This window comes from Wolffia australiana, chromosome 16, assembly GCF_029677425.1.
Source record: "Wolffia australiana isolate 7733 chromosome 16, ASM2967742v1".
NCBI classification, from domain to species: Eukaryota; Viridiplantae; Streptophyta; class Magnoliopsida; order Alismatales; family Araceae; genus Wolffia; species Wolffia australiana.
The window spans coordinates 260,061-285,030 of record NC_135850.1 but is presented as its reverse complement, the minus strand read 5'-3'; the positions used below and the strand labels follow the sequence as shown (position 1 = coordinate 285,030).

General features: G+C 41.4%; 1 protein-coding gene across 2 annotated transcripts; it reads right to left on the bottom strand.

Moving 5' to 3' along the window:
• Positions 1-20,866: 20,866 nt before the first annotated feature.
• LOC144713660 (pectinesterase 2-like) lies at positions 20,867-23,465 on the bottom strand. Of its 2 annotated transcripts, none has more exons than XM_078588314.1 (3): positions 22,630-22,807; positions 21,922-22,549; positions 20,867-21,833 (listed from the first exon to the last, which is right to left on the bottom strand). In XM_078588314.1, exons 1-3 carry the CDS (start codon positions 22,654-22,656, stop codon positions 21,145-21,147), a joined length of 1,344 nt encoding a protein of 447 aa, XP_078444440.1. In that variant the 5' UTR covers positions 22,657-22,807; the 3' UTR covers positions 20,867-21,144. The 2 variants fall into 2 exon arrangements, with proteins under 2 accessions (XP_078444440.1, XP_078444439.1); XM_078588313.1 differs by having other exon boundaries at positions 20,868-21,833; positions 21,922-22,515; positions 22,630-23,465.
• Between the last annotated feature and the right edge of the window lie 1,505 nt (positions 23,466-24,970).

Below are 24,970 nucleotides of genomic sequence, written 5' to 3'. Positions count from 1 at the left end.
CAATCCACCGCGCTCAGGTTTGGGTAGGTGAGAGGGTAAACCCACATGAGAGATCCTATAGAGTGTTTTCCTTTATTAGGGGTCAGGCCAGTTCGTTAACTGAGAGCGTCCATGAACCTAGTCTGTTCGGTGCTGAAGACGCCCTTGTTACTTTGACGAGGGTCAGGAGGTCACTATCACTGTTATCAGTCACCCACCCAGATTTCAGAGCTTGGCGAACCCCACGAGTCAGGGCCTTCACATACATTTGCCTAGGAACATCGCTTCTCGTAGTCACATCTCCGTAAGTCCATACCCGACAGATGACGTCTTCGACAACGTTTGCCTACATCATAGTAACTAAGCAAAATCTCCATACCCGTCAGACGACGTCACCGGCGTCGTCCTGCCACAGTATTTTAAGATTCAAAGAAAAGAAGGCTGGGATCCAAACTTTGCACATCCTCGACTCTCAGATAAGTTTATAATTTATAGTATATTTTTTATACTGATTTTGAGCTTTTTTAAAACATATGTATCGTTGCTAACATCCATAAAAACCAAAAAAATTTGAATCGTATCATTTGGTTGAGATTGGAAAGAGTTACAAGGGTTTAAAGTTGGGCATCGAGGAATCAAGCGGTAAACAAAGGACGTTGAAAGATGGATCTCTCGAGATTTCTCTGATTTGTTTTTGTACTTTGTATGAGATAGCAGTTGTGCAAAATTATGTTACAAAATTGTTCCAGGTGGAATCATTGCATTTGGTGTTGGATTGAAAACGATATTGGAGTTTTAAGCATCAAAGATCAAACATGAATCGCAAATTTTATCCAAAGCAAAATGTGGAGGAGAAGAGGACTAAAGAAAGAACGACCACAAACAAGGAGGTATCACTAAAGGGAAGTCATAGTTATATTTGTGAATATTTATCTCTGAATTAATAAAATTTTGACCTTAAAATTTTCTTTTTGAAATACTTAAAATTAGTCCTTATCTTGAATATTATTTTGAGTAGCCATCAATATTGTGTTCTTGAAGAGAATGCATTATTCAGAAATATATAGTTATCACTATATCTTTGTGATGCAGGACGACGTCGCAGACGTCGTCTCGAGGGGTATTGAGGTGATGCTTGGGTACTAGGGGGAATAAGCGGACGTCGTCAAAGGTGTCATCCGTCAGTGTGGACCTACGGGGATGCGACTACATGATGAGGCGAAATCGTAAGTGAAGGTACGTGAAGGCCCCGACTCGTCGGGTTTGCCTGGCTCCGTACTCTGGGCGAGTGACCAATGGCAATGACGGTGACCTCCTGACCCTCGTCGGAGAGAGGAAGGAGTCTACAGGGCCAAACGGACAGAGTCCGTGGGTGCTCTCACGTAATGGATGGGCTTGGCCCGTACCTAGGGAAGATGCTCGTTGGACGTTCTCGTGTCCGTTAATACTCTCACCTATTCTATCCCGAGCACAGTGGAGTGCAATTGAAAGATATACAACGACTGCACGAGCAGCGGCGAGGACAGTGGCGCAGTGGCGAGGCAGAGCGGGTATTAACGGAGCACAGGCGACAGCGCAGGCGGTGGCATGGCGAGTTGGCGTGACGACAGCACAGGCGGCAGCGTGGACGGTGGTGCGGCAGCAACACGACAACGGTAGGGCAGTGGAGTAGGCAGTGGCGTAGGCAGCGGCACGGTGAGGTGTAATGAGCAGGGGTGGAAGCGGCATTGTGGCGAGGCGTTGCGGGCGGCGGCACAGCGAAGCAGCACGGCTGGCAGCATGACTAAGAGGCACGAGTAGCGGTGCGGGCGGCAGCGCGATCAGTGGCAGGACGAGGCAGCCAGGGTGGCGCCTCGGCGAGGTGGCGCCACAGCGAGGCGACACCACGGCGAGGCAGCGCCACGGCGAGGCAGCGCAGTAAAGGCACGAGGGGCGGCATCGCGAGTCGACATGGCAAGGCGGCACTACAACGGCACATGCGGCGGCATAGGCGGCTGCGCACGCAGCCGTGCAAGCGGCGGCGCACGCGGTCCCACGGCGAGGTAGCTCTAGCGGTGGCGCGGCGAGGCGGCGCAATGAGAGGTGCGGTGACACGAGAGGCTACGCGGAGAGGCGGGCAGGGAGGGGATGCAAGGTGGCACGCGGTGGCGCATGGCGGCACTCGGCAACACGAGGAGGCGCGCGGTGGTGCTTGGCAGCGAAACAGCACGTGGGGCTTAGGGATGTGTGGGGCGGCTCGAGGCGGCACGGGGCAGCACAGGACAGCTTAGGGCGGCGCGGGGTGGCTCGAAGTAGATCTGGGCGGCGCGGGGCAGCGTGGAATGGCTCGCAGCCGCGGGGCGGCGTAGAGCAGCTCGCGACGGTGCGCGGCGGCGGGGTGGCGGGGCGGCGGGGCGGCTTGTAGTGGCGCGAGGCAGCGCAGAGCGGCTCGCGGCGGTGCTGGATTGTGGGGAGCGGATTGCAGTGCGGGGCGGCGCTGGCACCGGCGAACTCCCCTTCACCTCTTCTTTCCTCTTTCCTCTCCCTCTCTCACGAACGTGGAGCGGTGAGTTCCCTTTTCAAAATGAAAATCTGACTTTTCAAAACAGCACTAAGGATTAGCCTAAACAGCATTAAGATTAGCATTATCTGTGTCTCCCATTTCGCCTACCTCATTTCATAAGTATAAAAATCCTAGGCTAATGAAAATAAAAATATAATATAAATAGAGAACCTAATTCATCCCCCCCTCCTAGGTTATTCCTTGGCCACCTGAACTAACACAAATGCATAGCTGAATGGTAATAAATGCAAATATGTGCATTTAAATTATAAACATTACTTAATTCTAATTATCTTGAATACTCAACAGTGTTATGTGATTAGCTCTTGTAAGGAGATAGGCACATATTTAAGTGAAGGCGGATTGGATCAGCTGTGAGTGACCTGGATGGTCCATTGGAGGAAGGGAGAAAGTGTGTGTACCTTCAAAAGCTAAGGGGCTCATGGTCATTTGTGTTTTCAATTCCTATATAGGAGATATCCGTGTATCCCTCTTACCAGGCTGTTTTAGCTTGGGGGCTATAAAAACTACGTTAGGAACTGATTAAGAAATCCGATAGGATATCCCGGAACATGACTAAGAGGCCAGGCCTCACCTGTATAAAAATCACAGGAGTCATCTTCCTCCTTCGCATCACTTTAAGTTATAGATAAGGAGAAATCAAGGATTATAGTATTATCTAAAGTAAAATTTTAAAGGACACTCTCTTAGGCTATTCATAGCACGATAAATCAAAAATTGGTATAAGAGCCTAAGTAAACGTAGAATCCATAGTAAGAGTTTAAGAATAGCTCACATGGCTAGGGGCATAAATTTCAGGCCTCCTACATATAATGGAAAATTTTTCCCATACTGGAAAAACAGGGTGAAAATGTTCTTCATGGGATCAAAATAAAACTCTGGACAATAGTTAGTGAAGGACTTGGCATCGACCTTGATAAGGCTGAGGAAATGAGTTTATCTCTAAACTTGAGAGCCATGAACATAATTCTATGTTGCATAGACCCGTCAGAACATGAGAAAATATCATCTCTTAGAACTACTAAAGAGATGTGAGACCTATTATGTACTGGTCATGATGGTGCGTCTAGGGTGAAAAAGACTAGCTTAGGAATAACAATGACTGAGTTTGAGCTTTCCAGGATGGATAATGGCGAAAAAAATAAGAGAAATGACTGGGCTTCTCGACAATATTCAGAACTCAATGATAGCACTCGGTAAAACATTCTCCAACTTTCAAATTAAACCCCAAAATTCTAAACTCTTTGTCAAAAAGAACGGAGCATGAAGGTTACTACACCTGTGGATGAAACAAGTGTGGACGAGCTTGTGGGGTCACTCATCACTCAAGAGATGAACAAGTAAAAAAGAAAACAACTAGACATGTGTGAGCATATCGACACCCACAATAATAAAGAAAAGGGAAAGGATATCGCTTTCAATAGTAAAGATAATTCCACCGATGAAGAAGAACAAATAGTAATGCTTACCAAGGAACTCGTCAGCCTACCAAAAAAGAGAGGTAAAAGACTAACATTCAAAAAGAGTTACGCCATGTTTTAAATGCAGGAATAAGGGACAATTCATTTGTGCATGTCGTGAAATGGAGAAGATGCTAGAGAAGGATAAAAAAAGGAAAACTCAAAAGAAGTTCTACAAGGTCAAGAATTAGCAAGCGTATCAAGCTACATGGAGCGAGGGAGACATTGATGCATCAACCTTGTCAAGCTGAAGACACCAATGTGGAAGTAGCTGATTATTCCCACATGAAAAAATCAGACTCAAGTAAGTCAAATTTAAATTTAAATTTAGACGTAGATTACTTAGAAGATGATGATTTAAAGTCATATGTTTTTGAAGTCTTAGAAAAGTATGTGCGTTCTAAGAGGAAGACTAGACCTCGTGCTCTAGAAGATATATAGTGTTTAAACTCTCTTATGGAGCATTTACCATCATCGGTTACCTTATATGTATAATCCCTCATCTACGCGAGTCTCTCAAATGACTTAGGATATGGTTGATAGTCCAACACTAATCTATCATTAGATTAGTATTGATATGTAATGGGGATCGTTGGAGAACACCTTCTCCAATATCCTCACTAACCTGGCCAGGGATTTGCTACATCGTCTTTCTGGAGTCAATCTCCTCTTATACTAAGGCTAAAAGATAACTTCTTGACTACTCAATCACCTCTGTGAGCTTTTTAAAATCTCTGAGCTATGACTTGTTTGAATCTCCTGATTAGATGGTCGTATGTTGTAGTCAAAATGTACTGGTCCATCCACAAAATGTCCTTGCTGTCCTAGGTCATTGGATTCCTTATACAACTGTGACAGGAATCAACAAGATTGACATTTACGTATAGTAGCATTTAGGGATGATTCAGATCAATTCAATGAACTCTTTCTGCAAAGGGCCTTCATCTATCCTTAGTGTCGCCATATTAATTTCCATAGAATCATCTATACTTATCGTATAAGCAGAATTAGTTAATTTTGTTATATATGAATAAGTGAATGTTAATCGCAACTACCCATCGAATAGGAATATTTAGAATACATTTTTAAATACTAGTGATCATTTTACTATGATCTCATCATAATTACTTGTGTCATTGCACATATTCATTGATTATAAACATCACATTTGAATAATAATGAACATAATATTTTATTAAATGAACTTAAATAAACATAGAGGTATGATTTGGCATGACGGCTAAATAATATTCATCACTTATGAAATAATTAACAAGATCATCCAATTAGGCTAAGATATGCAATAAAATTTGCCTTTAGAATTGTTGTGACTATCGTAATGACTGAGGAAAAAACAAACTGGGCCACTTTCAAAGAAAATGTCCCCCTATTTGTATCTACCCTAATTTAACATTCTCCATTGGTTCAAATCAGAAAAAAATAAAGAGTTAGGCTCAAGTTTCAGGTAAATCTAACAAATAGAAAGTGATTTATTTATTCTTCAAGTTTATCAAATCATGACTGTTTGATTATTCCTCTCTCCTCCATGCAACCACAGCAAATAAACAGTTGAGTTTCCCAAAACAGAAATGAACAATTTGTTTAAAAATTTCCACTAATTCTTAAGCCACGTTTGTCCGAATCCTACTAATTGGCAAAACCAATTGGCTACAAAATTGTATATTAAATCAAGACATGTAGAAGAGCGACAAAGAATCCAATAAAATATGAAAAAACCTCTAGCATACCGAATTAAAAATTGTATTTAAACATGAATTAAATGCAAAACATATTTGAATAGAACCAAAATTGGTGTAAAGTTTGGGAAAATTGTTTTTAATAAATTTAATAATTTTTTTCCCACGATAACATGCAAATATATTCCTTTAACTGCATAAATTAAAATAACATGCATTAAATAATTATGATAGTTCATGCAATCAATTAGTATTCCTATGTATGGCCTTGAATGAAAAGGATAGTTGATAAGTAACCAACTGTTGTATAAGAGAGACATCTTTATTTAAACAGATGTGAGGGCCACCTTTTCCAATTAATGGAAAAATTGTCTGCCTTCGGTGCGGTTTCGTACCTGGAGAGAACCAGTCTTTTATCTCACATCAGCTATCTCTTTTATAAACCATGCAGGGGTAACCCAATGGAACTACTTAGGACTGAGAAATATCTACATTATTTTCTGGGAGATATTCATTCCAAATATGTCATTTATATTTTAAATTTTAATTACCATATAATTTATATCTCAATATTAAATTTAATATCTTAGGGCAGACTAAGAACGTTTCTAAGGGACTAGAGATTTGTATGTTGATAGTATTTGTTGATTACAATACATGCTCATGAAACATTATACTACACTATATCTTTGTGTGCTTAAATTTCATATTAAATATTTAATTTTCTGGAAAAAATGAATTATGTAATTAAATACTACCTTCCTAACCTCACTACAACTTTAAATACTATGCATTTGGTGACAAGATATCTACTCCAAATAAAATAAACATTTTCTTTAAATACTATCTACTCCCTTCTACACATACTAACAGAAAATTCTTAGCTCCCTCATTATTTGACCCATACTTTCTATGTACTAACTAAGAAAAATATGAATCTTTTGCATGAATTTAATGCCCACTAGCCTTTGTAAAACTGTCATTTTTCATTCAAGATGTTACATTAAGTGCATTGATTGTGACTTCAATCTTAAAATGTTTGGTGCTACTTTCTAGCCCTGCTAATTGAATCATATACAGCTTGTGAACCAATCAAATATTTTAAATATTTTTCCGTATTTATTAATCAAATATATCATTTGTATGAACCTTTATTATTCATCACAGTGATTTTAATGAGTACCTATAATATATGAAATTGTTAGTGACCTATGATGAAATCAAAATGTGGTCCTCACTGTCTTTAAGCAAACATTCTAAAAACTATTATTCATAGGATATTCGAAAAAAATTTCAAAGTATGTAGATAGAATATCATTCTCTTCTCCTGCTCATTTAATGAGTATGGTGTATCTCGTAACTTTTAGTGCTGTGGATAAGTTCCTTCTAGCCGTTCATGTATCATGTCTCTAGAGATATCCACAAGACCACTTGAAAGTTGGTTCTGCTCTTGATTCTCTTCAACCCCTCTTGAAAGGCAACCACATATTCTCAAAATCCAGTCACACAATCCTGGTTTTCATCATCACCCAAAAATTATTGTCCACTCTATTTTCATTATTCTGGATATTTTCATAAATGTATTAAACTTTTGAGTATATATTCCCATGTTTTTACTCTTATGTTTGTCATGCTTTAAGCCGATGTTTCAGTCTATTGAATAAATTTACTGTTGGTTAATAGTATTTTTTATTAATTCACTAAATTAATATATATATATATATATATATATATATATATATTTGTGTGTGTGTTAATTAAGAACTTTTTTAACCTACTCAAGAAGTTCACTTAGTAACATCCAGGTTTCCAAGCTAGAGCACGTTGATGGAGTGAAATAATGTTGTTAATTTTTACTGTTTTATTAAATTAACTTGTAAAAATAAAATAATATTCACAATTATAAAAAATTCACTCAAATGTATAGTAGGAGTGAGGTCGTCTCCACAGTAACTGGCCTTTAGAGGTGAATGGAATGGTTTGAGTTATAGTAACTGGCCTTTAAAGCAGTATATTATTTATACTCAAAAGTCTAAATAATATCTCAGTATATCACCATTTATGATTCATATTTTTTATTGATATGCAAAATAGTAAGGAACTAAGATTATGGAACCAAAGGATCCTACTAAGATAGGTAGTGGAAGAGGAATATAAAAATAGTAAGATGGCCAGAATAATTATATACTGCTTTTAATTAAAGTTAGGAAGGTTATTTATTTAATTCTTGAGATATCTATATATATATATATATATATATATAAGATAGGACAGATATCCAAAATGATGGATTATAAGATTTAGTTAGAAATTGAATAAGATTATTTTATTTTAGTTAGGTGTAAGAAGAAGTACGAAGAAGAGAGGGTAATGAATCATGATACATAATGGAAGATGAAATTATATGTTGAGAAATATATCAATATAGATGATATATGTGTGTTTGTGTGTGTATCTAGATGCTTAGAGCTTCACAGTAAGAGATATATGTGTGAGAATATATGTTATTTAATTTAGAAGAGTTTACTTAATTTCAACACACATCGGAAGGTGATGAACCCCAAATGCGGCATACATGTATTCATTATCTAAGGCCATTTTAGGGATTTTCTTTATAATAATTTTCATCTCATGCATTAAATATAGTAATTGGTTACCACAATAAATTTTAATGTATTTTTTTCATAAATCACAAGTCTAATTCTTTTTATGCAAAAGAAATTTTAATTATTAATGGGTTAAATTATTTCTAGCAGTTATTCTATTTTTCTAGGACAAAAATTAAATACTAGAAGTAAAAAAATTGGTTGATTCAAGCCAAGCACCAGCAGTGACATCACTCAAGCCAACGACAAACAGGCAACTATAGAAATACTCAAGCCTGCCAACAGCTGGCAGCTCTGACATTCCTTAGGACAACATCAGGGCCGCTTAGAGACCCACACAAGCGAGCCCAAAAGCAGCCCATGGGGCCCACGAATGGACGTGGTGATAAGAGCCCTGTAGGGACATATTATCTCTAATGTGAATTTAGGATAAAGAGAGTTCCCGCGATGAAGAAGAGAAGGGGAATAGTCGGGGAGAGGCCGAGCAAAGGGGAAGTTATTGGCGGAGGATGAGCTGCCTTAAGACGTGGTGAATAGAAGAAGGATCACGATGGACGGGGATAGATTGGGCAGATGCGAATTGCAGACGTAGAGGGAGTAAGGAAGAGTACTTCTAATTGCAATGACTTATGTGGCTGCCCTCCTAAAGGGAGGGCACCCTATTTAAAGGGAAACATCCATATGGGAAAAGACATGGTAACCCCTAGGATGAGGTTTGGGTGTAGGGATCTTATCAATACTCCCCCCTTCAGGGCGGCCCAACTTGTCCTCAAGCTAGGTACGCAAGACAGTTCAGGGGTGTAGAGGGTCCTCGTCAGACATGGCATCAAAAACATGTGGGTACATGACGATGCGGATGTGAAAGTTCTTGTGGTAGTGATGTCGTGGTGAGAAATGCTCATTGCACAAATATCATAGGACCTGAGCTTTGTGTATATGGAATTCATATTCTGTTAATTGTAGGCGTTGGGAGGCACAGTGTCGGCCATGTCCCCAGGCTGGGTTTTCTACTTAGAGTAATAATGGGCACTCTGGCCATTGGTGATCGAGATCCCTCAAGTTGGCTAAGGTGGCTTCAGCTTCAAACGTGGAGTCAATGAGCTCAGTAGTGGACATAGGTTGAGAGCGGTTAACTTCAGTGTGGATTCCTAGATGAAGGGCTGCATACGGCGCATGCATCACCATGTCATCGGCCAACTCAAGCAAAGAGCCCACCAAATCCATGAAGGAGGCAACCAGATCATCAATTGTGACCTTCTATTGCAGACAGAAGAGACGACGGTAAGCATCACAAGGCTTGAGTCCAAAATGGCAGTTCAACTGTCGTTGGAATTCTTCCCAGTCTTAGAAACAAGTACAATCATTGAGGTAGCAGAACCAGGAAGAAGCTTTGCCATCCAAGTAGGACAAGATAATTCATATGCGTGCGACATCATTCGCAAAAAAGGCTCAAAAGTACTCCTCCACACAATGCACCCACCGCTTCGGATCTCCATTAGAGAAGGTAGGGGGCTCCATCGTCTTGTGATGAGGATGTGCCCGGTTGTTGAAGGGGAAATCACGGTGGTGGGACGCCCTTGAAACAGTCCTCAAGGGTGCAGCCGGCTCCAAGAGTTATCGGAGAAAGCACCATCATCGTCGACTACATCACAACCCCACCCCTACTCTGCAATACAGTCATGATGAGGAAGCACTAGAGGTAACTACTAGGTTGACCAAACGAGGCTCCCTCAGTGTTGAGTGTTTTTTCGTCCTGCATTTTACGTCTAGAGGTGAGAGGTGGTCCATATCGCTCCATTCATGGACAACCCTAGGAAGGGCTCCACTATGGCCACCCATTGGGCACCTGAAAGTGGGGTATGTCCCAAGCATTAGCCTGGCCCAATAGGCCAAGTCCTCTTTGAATTGGGGCAGTGTTCCCCCTAGGGCCGTCATGGTGAAACCAGGGCCTCTCCACCCAAGGTGCCTCACGCCCATTAGGTTCGGGGCCTATCTCACTAAGTAGGCGAGTGGAGACCCCGGCCCCTACCCTCATGTTTGTGTTCCGTTAGGGTTTGTTGGCACAAGGGGTTCTAGTCCATATCCGTAAACAGACAACATAGGACATAGTGGCAATTGGTTGTGGAGCGGCAACATTAAGGATGGTAGTGGTTGGCACAGTGGTGTGCTGTGTAGCATCGCCGACATGTTCAGGTGCAGAGATCAGTGGAGCTATGATGTGCAAAGCGACGGCAGGTTGGGGGCTGAACAACAACCTCTGGGGGGGTGGCAAGAGATCGGCTTTGTCATTTCCCTTCAGGATAGACTTTAAGTTTTTGAAAGGAGAAAATCACAGTTAAAAGGTAGAATGTGTTCCACTGTTAATTGTTATGTAACTAAGGGTCGAATCCACAAAAAGAAGGTAATGAGAGATTAAATTGTATTTCCGTGATGCTTGAAGTCTAGTTTTCATTTCTTTCATTAATTTCTTATTAAGCAAATGCTTCAAAATCCAGAAAAAAAATTACCTAAAATAATTTATAAATATTGTTGCATAAATTAGAGCCTTAAAACAACTTATTTAACCCAAATTATGGTTTATCAATTAGGCTGAGTGGACCACGCCCGTCCAGCTCTCGCTACATTGGGGATGGTTGTGCCCTGGCTCCACCCTCACTGCGTCACTTAAAACCCAACTGTTATATAATTTTTTTTCCTCTATCTCTCCTTTTGTTTCTTTTTAAAACTATGATTTCCTCCCTTCAAAAACATAAACTGAAATTCTAGGGAAAGCATTAAACTCATCATATTTAATAATTTTTTAAACACGTCTTTACTAAGAAATAACTAGAATTTTAGAGTATGCAAAAGTCATAGGTAAAAATGATGTTTTACCTATGTTTTTGTTTAGAGGATGAAATAAGATCCATATAAAATGAAGATACTACACATGAAATGATCCCAAAATGGCCTTAAAATTTGAATAATCTTATGCCTCATTTGGGGTTCATTACACATGCTCTAAAAAAAGGCAGTATACAAAGCTATCTCATAGAAACCTATCCATTAACAATTATCATGTATTTATTATCCTTAATTTGCACTAGAATCAAAAAATAACCCGGATACCATCAAATAATACATGTATACGCGCTTGGCGGCATCGTCGGCTCGTATTACAACACAATAAAATGAGAAATACTGAAAGTCAAATGTTATGCATGAGAGTGTTTTTAAGTAACTCTTTGACGAGCAATTTAGAAACAACTACTAACTAGGTGAACAATCCACTAAAATTCTAAAAGAAAAGGATCACAGCAAACTCCCAATGACCCTTGAAATCAATTGGAACACCTAGGATGAAAGGAGCATTTTACAGCCCAAAGATGTCCACACCTTCTTAGTCACTAAACTAATCTTCTACCTTGAGAAATACCCTACCTCTCGACAAAAGTGGATATCCTAATTGATTCATATTTATTAAACACGGTAGAGGAACTGATAGGGGAAAATGGCACTGCAAAAGGTAATAATAGTGATATGAAAAGGGGAATACGAAAGGAACTTGGCTTTAGACGATGGCCAAGTATCGTGCTCCCTCAATAGCGATGTTGGAGAGAATGAAGACTGCACTGGACTAGAGGTGCCTGGCGCGGGGCGTGCGGACGAGGCACGCAGTAACAGAGCTGATAGGCGTGTGAACGGAGCGTGCGGGTTGGGTGAGCAGGCACGCACGCGGATCAGCACAAGGGCAAGGTGCACGAACGGCCGCAGGATGGTGAACACGTGGGTGAACGGCGAACCCGGGCGGGCAGTACACGGGCGGTATTGGGCGAGCGCGCTAGAGGACAGGCTGGCAGGCGCGCACACAGCACGCGGGCAAGTGCAAGGATGGGGTGCGCTGCAACACCGGGTGAGCGCGCAGGCAGACATGATGGCGGGTGCACAGACGGTGAGTCTGCGGACAGGCACACAACAGGAGTGCGGGCACAGGCTTGTATGATCGCAGAAGGGTTCAGACAAGGAAACTGGTTGCCGGTGACGGCGGTTGTACGGCGGTGGTGGCGACGTCAGTGGCAGAGGCAGTGGCTACAACAACGACGGTTGTGGTGGAGGCGACGGCGGCTGCAGCAGCGATGGCGTCTATCGTATCTCTCAAGATGTTTCCTGGACAGGAAATTCTTGAAGATCTTGAATGAAGAAACTGATAAAGAAACCCATGTTCTTGAAGAATCTCAAGAAAACGTGGGCATGGAGAAGACCAATCGTCAGCGAGGTGACCCATGAAGTGATCTCGACGTGTGACTGTGAATGCGACGATGATGGAACCACTTTCTCCACTCGTAACGGATGTAATTGCTATCTACTCTCTAAAAACACAAGAAGAAACTTTCAAACTTTCAATTTGGCAAATCCCATCTCGCTTGGGCATGCAATTATGGGGGACCATTTCACCATCAACACGGAACGATGCCAGCAACCTCACCAAGCCGCTCAAGCCAAGGCCCGCGACGCGTCGTTTAAGTACTCCGCGTGAAAGTGGAGCCGCACGTGTTTGTATTTATTTCTTTTATTGTAATTTCTTCACCGAATTATGGACTGGGCATATCGTGTTTTCGCCTCATCCTTTTCGAACATTTTTTTTGTTATTTTGAGAGAACCACTCGTCTCAAGACAGTTCCCTCTTACGCCCAATTGGGCATGCCCTCGGCCTTATATAAAGGACGACATGCCCATGAGGACGGACAGACTGGAAAATTGAGAAATCAAGTGAGGTTTTTTTTTCTTTGTCCTTTAGTTTCTTCTAGCCAGATGGTCTCAGATAGCTTTAGCAAGATCATAAGAAAGGATTGAAGCCACCTCCTCACATGGTCTTCGTGGTTCATTGCTCTCGTAGTTCGTCATCAACAAGTTGTTCTCATCATCAAGATCATCACCGCTGGTGTGATATTCTTCCCAATTGTTCGTCCAAGAAATAGCTTCTTGGTGGATCTCAGAGTTCTTGGTTTTCTTCTCACCGTCATCATCGTCTACACCTCATCATCGCCTCAACCCAATCCCTCACCGCCGGTCAGCCTTGGTCTGCGGATCTTTCCTCGCCCTGTAGTGGTTGGTCCCCTTATTGGATGTTGGGAGATATACTTAAAAGTACAAGGCATTTGATAATTTTTTTCTCCCCTACCCCTTTCATTGGGAACTGAACTTATTGTCCAAATATTGAAATCCGAAAATTATGAAAATATAGAAAACATTATAAACCCATAATGGACCATGATTCAACTATGTGACTTCATGTGTACATCAACAAGTAAAGTTAGGAGAAAATTCATTTATTTAAATGGCACGAGAAATTACAAAAAATGGCAAAGATGGATGTTTTTTAAGTGAATTTTTTCGAGATGTTTATCATCCTTTAATCTACATAATGGATGACCAAGAGAAAAAGCTTTCCAACCCATCAAAGCATGCTATAAAAGTTCCTCTTGTAGAAAAACTTTGGTTATTGATGTAACACATTGTGCAGGGATCGGCGGCTTGTATTACACCACAGGGGTAACGAAGGGCAACATGCCATGCAACGTAGTGAAATGAAGCGTACGATAGAAATTAATGAGAAGTACATCAGAATCTGGGTCATCCGACACATAACCCAGATGCCAACACAGGAAGAGTCGTGGCACAACCAAGCTTCAAATGATCTGCATAATCAGCTCGTGAGCCGATGGAGTGGGGAACAATATTCGTCCAAGAACGTCCGCACTGTCGATGTGAATGAGCAGATCCTACACCGTCAAATAAACTTCCCTAACATGAGTGCAATGGTTAATCTTATCACAAGCTTCAACACTATCTCAGGGCGATGAGCAATCGGGGATCATCACTAAAGAGATATGATACTGCTAAATATAGGGAAGATGATGTGGCTTGGGACCAGGCCCTTGTGACGGGCGAGTTGAGATTGTCGTTGAAGGATGAAGGAATCCAGTCATGATGATAGAAATGTTGTTGGTGAGTGCTAGCACGAAAGAACTCTGGGTGAATACATCAGAACTCTTCCACGACAGAGGATCAAGAAACCTTCGTGCTGATTGGATGACAATTCAATGGAAATTGTGTAGTCTTTACGAATGATGGTGGCAAATACTGCAAACAGCATCGGGGCTGGCTCAGTAGACTTTCACACTCGTTCAAGTAATGAATGTGTGCGAAGGCATCACACCGACTGATAACTTCAGCGGAAGCTCCTGGACTGAGCAATCACCTAGGCAGAGTCTGCCGCAAAGGTGCCAGCGATAGGTGATACTGCGATGGGGAAACAGCACGTTGAGGCAGACTAATCGTGGAAGATGTACCAAATCCCCCATTAGTACGATGATAAGTAAGAGAATTTTCAATCGATAGCTTCATCCACGACTCAGTTGCGGTGGTGAAACGTGAATCTCTTGGTGTCGAGAGTCACAATTCATACAATGTTGACTCGATCTGCCACGGAATATCACTTCCCAAGGGACATGATCACTGATCACGCGAGGGGGTTGGCACGATTGCAACGAGAAGCAGACAGTGTCTTAGATCTATCGGTCGTGTGCATTCCTCTTTGATAAAAAAGGGACTTCAGAAGACACCAAAACGATTGTAGAAACACGAGGGCATAAGAATGTTGAGGTTGTGTCGGGGTAGTCAATTGGACTGTATGCGATGAAGACTAACCGTGTAGACAATGGTGAAATCAATTTCAGCTACCGAAGTCACGGTATCGATCTTTTGGAATCGCATAAATGATCCAGAACAGCGTCACTCAACGGCCAAGGAGTGGGCAAAACAGTAGCGATGTAATCCACCCTCCTTATTAGAGAAACTATTGGTGGAGTGAGAGGGAAGGATGGTGAGATCTGCACTAGATCATATTGATAGTCGCCCTAACCCATCTCACAAGGATGCTACAATAAAAATATTCTTCCTCCATAAAATTAACTTCAACAACTGCCACTCATTCACCCAACCCCCCTCATCTTTTAGTAAAAGAGGGCAGTTATGGGCATCCTATTGGGCCCCTTTTAATAGATAAGCTTAGTGGGCTTTCCCTTAAAAGGGTCCTTTAGGGGGGAAAGAAGTCAAACATGGATTCCCCCCCTTAAAGATGCAACTAGAACACCAAACAAAACAAACGCATAAGGGGGAGGCTCATACACACACAGGAGGAGGCCTCCCTATAGTCAAAGAACAATCAGATAAGAGTAAAACGACACTATGATGGAGCCTGTACATGAGAAATGGGCCGTCATAAATAAAATACAAATGGACTAAACACGTAACAATGACGATGTGAATGCGACTTCTCAAACCTGGTAGTGGAAATGCAGGTTCTTCACATCGGCTTGAGTTTTACGAGTCTAGACACGCTCGACTGGATGGTCATCCATCATCCTCCCAGGGTGGGAAGAACTCAGCTCCTCTGAGTTAGAGACAATGATATCTTCAAGGGGTTGGACGAGCTCTAGTCGTAGCCAAAGGAGTTCTACCTCTGAAATCCACGTGTCGTGAGAAGGCAGTTGACTCTACCAATGCAGAAGTAACTTACGGTCCACCCACTCCCTGGTAGTGTTAATTACCTCCAGTATCCACTCGACATGCTCATGCCTCAATGGGGACAAGATGAGAGGGGGTAGATGGTGTCTCTCGCTCACATCACTACTAAGACTTGAGGGGTTCTGAGGCTCAATGATGGGTGGCATAGGATGTTATCAGACCAGATCTCTAACTTTGATGGTGGGACAGATCCCCCAATAATGTAGGGGTTCTCACTGACCACACAAACTATTGGGAATGGCCCAGCACTACAAGCATGAAACTTTGTAGCGACCCTAGGAAAGTACCTCTCAGGCCTCAACCTGACCATGACAAGATCTCCCATAGTGTAGCTGACTGACCTACGACTGACATCAGCGACAATCTTGTACTTCTCATTTTGCATAAATATGCTAGTATGAATGCCATGATTCATGTCCCTAATATGATGTGTGAATGCAATGTCATCCTCAAAGACTCTAGATTGTGATTCTATTGGAACGAGGTCTAAGGGCCTACGAGGTACCTGGCCATGTACGATCTTGAACGGTGTGCGACCAGTGGTACGGTTCACGTAGGAGTTGAAAGTGAACTCGGCGCGGGGAATGACACGATCCCAAGTGGTGAGGCTATCCTCTACGTTGAAAAGAAGTAAATTTCCTAAACTACGGTTGACTACCTCTGTTTGTCCATCCGTCTGCGGGTGATAGGCTTTGGAAAACTTGAGTTTTGTCCCCATCAAGACTCATAAGGTCTTCCAAAAATACCTTGTGAAGCACACGTCACGATCCAACACGATCGACTGTGGTACTCCATGCAAGCGGACGATCTCATCAAAAAATAGGTGTGCTACTCGCGATATGTTTGCCATCTTCAAACACATTATAAAGCAAGCCATCTTAGAGAATCTGTCGACTATGACCATGATGGAGTCGTGCCTTCGGGCGGTCTTCGGAAGACCAAGAACAAAATCGAAGCTAATGTCATCCCAAGAATGTGCCGGTACGAGTAAGGGCGTGTAGAGCCCTGCATTTTACTTCGTCATCTTGGCCTTGGAGCTGGTCAAGCAGCGGGAGACAATCTTCTCAACGTCTCTCTTCAATGACGGGCAGTAGAACTGGAACTCTAAGGATTGGAAGCTCTTGTTGACACCAAAATGCCCGCTCACACCACCTTCATGTGTCTCCCAGATAAGGAAATCTCGTAGCGAGGAGCGAGGTATACATAACCTCTTCCCATGGAAAAGTAGCCATCAGAGGGGTAATAGTCTCAATATTTAGACTTCGGACCGTCACAAAGAGCACTGATAATCTTCCCAAAGTCGGGACAGTCAGGTAATCTTGGGGGAGTTGATCAAATCCCAAAACTCAGGTCCTCATCAGATTGAGGCCAACTGTCCTTCAGCTAAGAGAATTAGCTATGGCATTATCCTTCCCTTTCTTGTGTCGGATAACGAATGTGTAGTCCTATAGACAGACAATCTAGCGGGCGTGTTGATCATTGACTTTCTTCTAGTTGTGCAAGGTCATAATGCACTATGATCTAACAAAAGTACAAACTCCTTGGGTAGGAGATAGTGGCGCCAATGATACAATGGAAGAAGGAACCCAAGGATCATAAATTATTCTTAAACTTCATTTCTAATTTTTTTGAATCTCTTAGGGAGTTCCTAATTTTTCTGAATCTCACTATTCTATCTGGGTTTAGAAAATAGGATCCAAAAAAATATGCATGTTCTTTAATCAATGATTAAATCAGGTACATCACTAAGATGATTTCATCATGAAAACTACAGAAAATATATAGGATCTTCTTTCAGTCTTAATCCTCCCTATGGTTCAACCCCTAAGACTATAAATTCATTTTAGTGATTGAGGTGATCTTATAAATATATCAGCATGATGAGAGAATATCTACCAGAGTAAAACGAAATGTTGAATAGGTAAAATTAATATTTAATTTTTTTTTGTACCAACTTACATAATAAGGAATCTTAATCAGAGGAAGATACAATGATTACATTAGAAACTTTTAATTCACAACATATTTTTATTAAATTCGCTTTGATTTCACTTTTGGCCTGAATTCAAGTTATTCCATGGTATTTCTTAGGAATTGGATAATACATCTTTCCAGAAATGGTTTTGGCTTCCATAAGTTCTTCCGAACATATATTTGATTTTATAATTGAACCTTAAACCTTCAACTACATTAGAATTGTGGGCTAATTTAATATTACTGTATGGTAAAAGAATTTATGAATGATTTTAATTTATCAATATATTTTTCTAAATAATTAGATAAGTAAAAAATTAATATTACATGCTAAAATATATTTTGGTATTTTCTATTAGGAGATAACTTTTGCAAATAGCCAATAAAAAATTTCATGTAAACATGACTGTTGATATTCGTTCACAAATTATATCCAAGTTTCTTATTTATCATTTACTTTTCTACACTGTCATGGTGGTTAAGTGTGTTTGAATGTTACAAATTAGTATTCATGGTTTTGTACTCTTACTGTTCTACTTTTCAATTGGGTGGACTCATCATCATGTTTTTATGCATTTATCATATATTGACATATGATAAATAGGTTTTAGATTCTACAATCACCCTGATAACAATTTTATCAAGCTTAAAAAAGATTTTTCCATTGGAGAATGAATTTCCAATGTCGAGGCCAATAGGATTTTGCATATTACAATGTTTAAATTAAAATGATAAAGTTTTTATCACATTATAATTTCTCTATCACAATTAAAATAAATTTAATTATTTTAATTTTATATGAATCAAATTTTAGTTAGCCTCTAACTGAATTCAAAGTAAAGACAAATTGAACTGAACATCCTTAATAACATTAGATTTTATATAGGGAAATTATTACTATTTATACATGTAAGAAAATTAATTTTAATATATAGTTATAAGAGAACAACAGAAACAGCTAAAAGTTTGAGTTTTATGAAACAATATATGACATTTTATTTGTGAAAAAATATATTACATGGACAAGTTTTTTTTTCATGAATAAGATTGTTATTTGGAAATTAGTTTACGACCATCAATGTCTTTCATTTATTACACGTGTAAACCGTACTAACATTCTAAAGTTAATAATTTTATTCATAGTAGATAATTTTTAATGTGTTTATAAACTTTTTGTCTAAGAAAGTAAATATTCTTGATGTTTAATTTTTATAGCGTTAAGAGATATCCAGTTTAGAGCATTTCGGGATAACAAGTGGTAATAAGGCGCATGGCTTAACTGTAGGAGCAGTTTTGGTGTGAAATGTACACAAGAGGGCCTTTTCAGTACAGATAATTCATTTATAACAACTTTCATGAGATTATTTTCATTCAGGACCTGTGATTTTCAAATAATTTATTCTCTGTGTGGATCTACTCCTGCATGATATTCTCTCATAATCTAGCATTTTGCTAGCCTTTGACATTGGGCTCTTTCATATTCATCTTAAAGAGGATATGGATGGTTTGGACGCAATACTTATGTGAACAAAGAATCCCTTTTTTAAACGTATATAAATAGCATTCCATTGACCTTCCAATGTTGTGTACATTTTGCACCTATTGACCAATTTTATTAATGGAATAGCCACAAAGCAAGCCAATAGTAGGTGTCAGTGGGCTTTCCTACAATATGGAATTGAAATTTTCAATGATCATCGATTTGTTTACATCACAAATATTAAAAATTATGCATTTGGAAATCCCGCCATCTCAATGACGCCAAATGATGCTTAATGAATTAAACCATAAAAATTAAGTTTCTACAAGTGATGAAAATTTGTGAAGCTACAAGAACTTCATGATTGCAAAAAATGGCATTTGATGGTCGGACTCTTAACAATCAGTAAACCGGTAGAAGCAGCCTCTCATAACTTTTTGTCCTTTTTCTCATTTTCTTTCTCTATGGTGTGGTGATTCACTTTCGAATAATTTATTTTCCTGGTGTTTAACGTTTAATGGTAACACAGCGGTTTATTTTATTGTTTCTTTCATTAAGTAATCTCTTTTTTAGGCGGTTGCCATGCCCAAAGGCCGTTTCAAGTTTTTCCCGTTGTCGATTCATACAAAAGGTTCCTGTCGTTCTCTTTACTTACATCTCTCCTGTGAGAAGGCATCGAGAACCTCCAAAGCACATTCCCGAGCAAGCATTTCCCCAACCCCATGCTGTCTCTATCTCATTTCTTATTATTCCTGCATAAGATTTTACCGTTTGTACTTTGGAATTCGCCTGAAGTTGTAGGTCTTATGGGAATGGTTCGGCATCGAGGAGATGGGAGCGGGTCACCTTATCTTCACGGGGTTGGAGGACCAGTAGGCGAGCCAATCTTAAAGGCTTAATAATTTTCCAACATTCCAGCATCGGCCCTCATCTACTTTGGTTGTCTTCGTGGTACGAAGACAGAGAGAGCAAATGTGTCCAGAAGGATCACGCAAAAACGGATTGAAGAGGACATGACGTTTTTTATTTTATGGAGATTATTATATTGGAAATTAGTTGGATATCATGGGGCTTCTTTCAATGCCTATGGAGAATAATTGCGGTAGCAGAAAAGTGAAAAATACTAACGAAGACTTGTGATAGTCTCCTAGATTATTTTCACTTACCTCAGAGAAAGTAGGATATCGCTGAGAGAATAAATTAAACCTCTATCATAAAACCCATTAGAACACACTTGGGACTACATTTATGTTCGATTATAAGTCTAATTTATAGGAAAATAAGTTGAGTAACTTAAAACGACCATCCAAAATATAAATCGCGGTCTACGCTGAGTCAGCATTCCAAACTATAACTCGATAAACATGTCGGTCTTATTAACAAGTTTATCTCATCGTCAACGCATATCTCATTCACCCTTGCCATTTAAACATCTCATCTGTTCGATTCAAGGCTTCCCTAGTGGAAGGAAGATATATTTACGCACTTATCACCTGTTTACAACGACCAGATGCTAAAGACGGATACCCCAAGATTACTGGTTGTTTCACTCGCAAGAGTACCCGACGTTACTGCTTACCAAGGCATCAACGCCGGAATTCCGCGGTGATCCCCATCGTGGATTACGAAAGACATAAGTCATTTTAACTCAGAAAGAAACCTCCAGAGGTAACAGGATTTTATGTTGGGAAAATAAATTACCGTAATCGCGCAGGTCTTGGCATCCGGAGCCAGAAGCTGACCTTGTTTAAAAGCACCACCTTCTCGAAGATGATTGAGTTATGGTGAAGGGCTTAAGATTAGTTGGCTGGGCCCGCTACAGACCGGGCGCGTAAGTCACGCCAGTAGAAGGAAGCCACGACGTTCCTTGGATGAAGCTAGCCACGGTGAACTCGGAACTCTCCGCGGCGCTGATTTCGTGAAACCCCGGCCAGGTGACCCGGCTCGAGGTCCCGGAACCGGGCCCCACGTTGAGGCCCTCGGCGAAATACAGCGTGAGGAGGGCGAACCCCCCTGACCACTCGGACCAGCCCTCGGGCTGGATGAAGCCTTCGATGTATGTTTGCATGACGACTGCGCGAGAGTAGCTCTTCCAGGGCCTTCCCAAGTAAGATCTGACGGAATTCTGCAAGGGCAATAGGTCGGATCCGGCCTCAATGTAGCACCTCTGAGCGACGAAGCCGGTGTTCTGCCCCGGGTCCGTGCGACCATTGGCCATCATGGCGTTGAAGGCGCCGGTGCTCGGCCGCCGGAAGATCAGGTTACAGTTCTGGAAGAAGGCGGCGGCATTTCCGAAGATGAAGTCGATAGTTCCAATGATGTCGCAGTCCCGGTAGAACTGTCTTAGAGATTCGGCGAAGAGCGTGTCTTGGTAACCCTGAATGCTGCATCTGAAAAGCACGGCTTGGTCGGCGACTACCCTTAGGGCGACCGCCTGGCCACTGGAAGGGCCTGCAGAGTTGACGAACCCTATGTCCATCGCCATGAACCGGTCCCCCGTCACGGCTGCGATGACAAGGAGAGAAAATGGTGAGCATCGATAATTATATAAATCAGATAGTTGAACGAATACTTATTTCTCCAGAGGATTTACCCACGGTGGCCGATTCGGGCATTCTCGAACCGCCGCCGACGCTTGAATCATAGGAGATGATTGTCGAGTACATGCCCTCTCCAACCAACATCACATCTTCTTGGGTCACTCTGATCTTCTCGTTGTAGACGCCGGCCTTGACGAAGATCACGGGTCGGCCTCCCTTAGAAGCCGCGGGAGCGAGCGCCTCCGTCACAGAGGTGAAATCGCCTGAGCCATCGGCCGCGACGACCACACTCGGGTTTACGCCGGCACTACCAGTGAGCCTGACGTCCTCCTTGGAGATCCACGACGGAAACCGCTCCTCCGAGGCAAAGTACTGCGGCTTTTCGTTCGCAGAAGCCTTTGGGATGCGATTAACGAGGGCGAGGGCGTTGCTGGACATTGCCGCCAGACGTTCCATCTTCGTCAACATCGGTTTCGATTGAGGGCTTTCAAGTTCGTGGACGGCGTCCTTGCACGTTTCCTGGAATGTTAGCACCGCGCTCAGCCACGTCTGGATGTCCTCCTTATTCTTCGACGGCGCTGACTTGAGCGCTTTCATGGTCTGATTCAGCCTCCAAAAGGACATTTCCATGAGCTCCTTGCAGTACTCTGCCAGTCCATGCAAGAGAGTCGATAACGCATCCTATGATCGTACGCAAGACTTGGTCGGAAAAAATTTTTTTTACAAAACTTTGAAAAGGCTCATAGCGAAAGATTGCCTACCAACCGCTTTCCTTGCCCCCGCCGCATCCGTTGCCTTGAGAGAGAAGATTGAGAGCCCCGGGGTCGTCATTTCCTCTCTGATCTTTTCCACGGTAGCGATGGCGGCATTGGCAACGTCATCGTGGCCGAACGCTGGCTGTCGCCCAAGAAGCAACACGTCAACACAGTTTTCGGGAAATCTAGTGTACCCGCATAGTTTATGGACATCCTCCTGTTGAGCTGGCGTAATCCGAGGGTGAGCCATCATCTGACCGCAGAGGCAGAGAAGAAGCCATGGCTTCGAAAAGAACAAGAAGAAGCCCACGGAGCAGTCCCGCCGCCCACCCATTCTTCCCTTTGCAGAGTCTCTGGGGACTTCCCCAACGCGCAAACGCACCCCAAAATCTCGCCCAGTTGCATTCCTTTACGCCGTCGGGATTTATTAACTCATGGGCTTCGAGTTGCACCGGTCGGTGGACGTATCAATTATCGGATATGACAAGGAACTCCGCTTCCCCCTCAGTAAGAAGCGCCAAGACTCGGCGAGAGTTGGTGAGGCTTTTGCATCAAAAAAGACGCCTTCCATGTGAGGACACAGAAGTTGAAATCGCCTCAGCCTTAAATCAGGATATGGGCCCCCGGAGTGTCTGCTCATATTTTCGTGATTGATGGGGCAATTCACCGGGTCCGTTATCCGTTTGAATTAGCGTCTGGTGAGAAACCAGTAAAGATGACAGTTTTGGGCGACGTTTCTACCGTTTGCATTTATATCTTTGTTTTTCTAATTTTTAAATTGAATTATTACTTCAGTTGCTTCACCCATAACGTTTAGTTCTACCCATAACTAAATGAACACTTGTATAGCAAGTGGTAAAGTACCTGAGTTTCTGTTGTCCATTTTCTGTCTTTGGGGATCCCACGCTGTTCACCTCTCGTTCGGTACAGTCATCTGTAAAACAGCTGGAATTGTTCCCAGCAATTGTTGATGGACAAAGGTAAAACGGACGCTAATTTTGGTACGCTGCAGGTAAGAAGTAATATAATTATATAAAACAGATAATAAAGGCCAAAATGAATATTATAGAAAATTAGACAGACAAAACAGATTGGCAATCAGGATGGAAAGATGGAAGTAGATATGATGCCAAGTCTCCCTTTAAAGAGAAAGCGCCAAGAGATCCAAAACCAAAGATGCTTCTTCAGTTCATTTCCCAAAATATTCAATAACATGAAGGCCAGAAAAATATGAAAAGCTGCTCACTTGTGTCTATTCAAAATACAGAACAATAAAATAAGAAATATAAAGTAATAATTTATGGAATGTAAAACAATAAATCTAGCCAAAGAAGTAGGATGGGATTAGCCCTAGGGATTAAATGTTTTCTCCCTGGTCACCTTGAGAGTGATTTTTAACAAATTGACCATCAAATTCTTAATATTCTTCCATGATGAAATGGAAGAAACAAGAAACTCAAAAGAAAATTCCAGATACTATTAATGATAAAGAGGGGGAGCAACAGCCAGAGCTCACCAACAATTCAGCAACACTATGTGTTCATCATCTTCTTAGGTATGCCCCTATGATATTTCTGTATATTTGATCTAAAATATCCTTGCATATCTCATGTAATGTCTACACAAAATATTGGGTTCTAAGCAATTCACAAAACTGAAATGGATAGTCAGAAGAGTATCTACTAAAGGGGACGGCAATCTTCCAACTATGACTTGTGAGCCCACAATCATGAGATTCAAGAAAGTCTTAGATCCAACATAGAAATAAGTGCACATAGATAATTGAGTAGTCAATATAGAATCTTCCCCTCTTAGTATAGGAGGAGATTCACTCAAGGAAGAAACTACATTGAGCTTTGGCCAAGGTAGTGGATATATTAGATAAGAAGTTCTACAATGATTTCCCATTAGGCATTTATTCTAAATGGAATAACAGATTATATTTTGATGATTAACCATGCCCTCAATATTTTAGGAGTCTAATAGGGATGAAGGATTGTACATACATGGTAACGGTTCATGCCATAGGCCTAATGAAACTCTTTAGTTAATTATTGTATCTTCTAGAGCGAGAGGTGTGCCTTGGCACCCTATGTGTTATTCTTATTTTACATGTCAATTGGGTTAAATCAATTCTTGATTGATTAATCTTTACGTGGATATAATAGTTAAAAGGTTTGGGTAGTTAAGTTTGATGTGTCATTAAAGTTTTTAACTAAACATACATGGGCCTAGAAGGTCACACGCATAAGATCTCTGGTCATTAGCGAATATTCTTAAAGTTATAATAAAAAATTTATAGTACCTAGTTAATTATAAATAGAGGGGGCCATTTTAGGTGCACTTC

What these genes read in the sequence shown, in the direction of transcription:
- LOC144713660 (XM_078588313.1), bottom strand. Translation starts at nt 22,957, where the DNA reads ATGGGTGGGCGGCGGGACTGCTCCGTGGGCTTCTTCTTGTTCTTTTCG. An exon ending in GGGGGCAAGGAAAGCGGTTG is followed by an intron (nt 22,516 to 22,629) that starts GTAGGCAATCTT and finishes ATGGACTGGCAG; the next exon opens with AGTACTGCAAGGAGCTCATG. An exon ending in GCCCGAATCGGCCACCGTGG is followed by an intron (nt 21,834 to 21,921) that starts GTAAATCCTCTG and finishes TTGTCATCGCAG; the next exon opens with CCGTGACGGGGGACCGGTTC.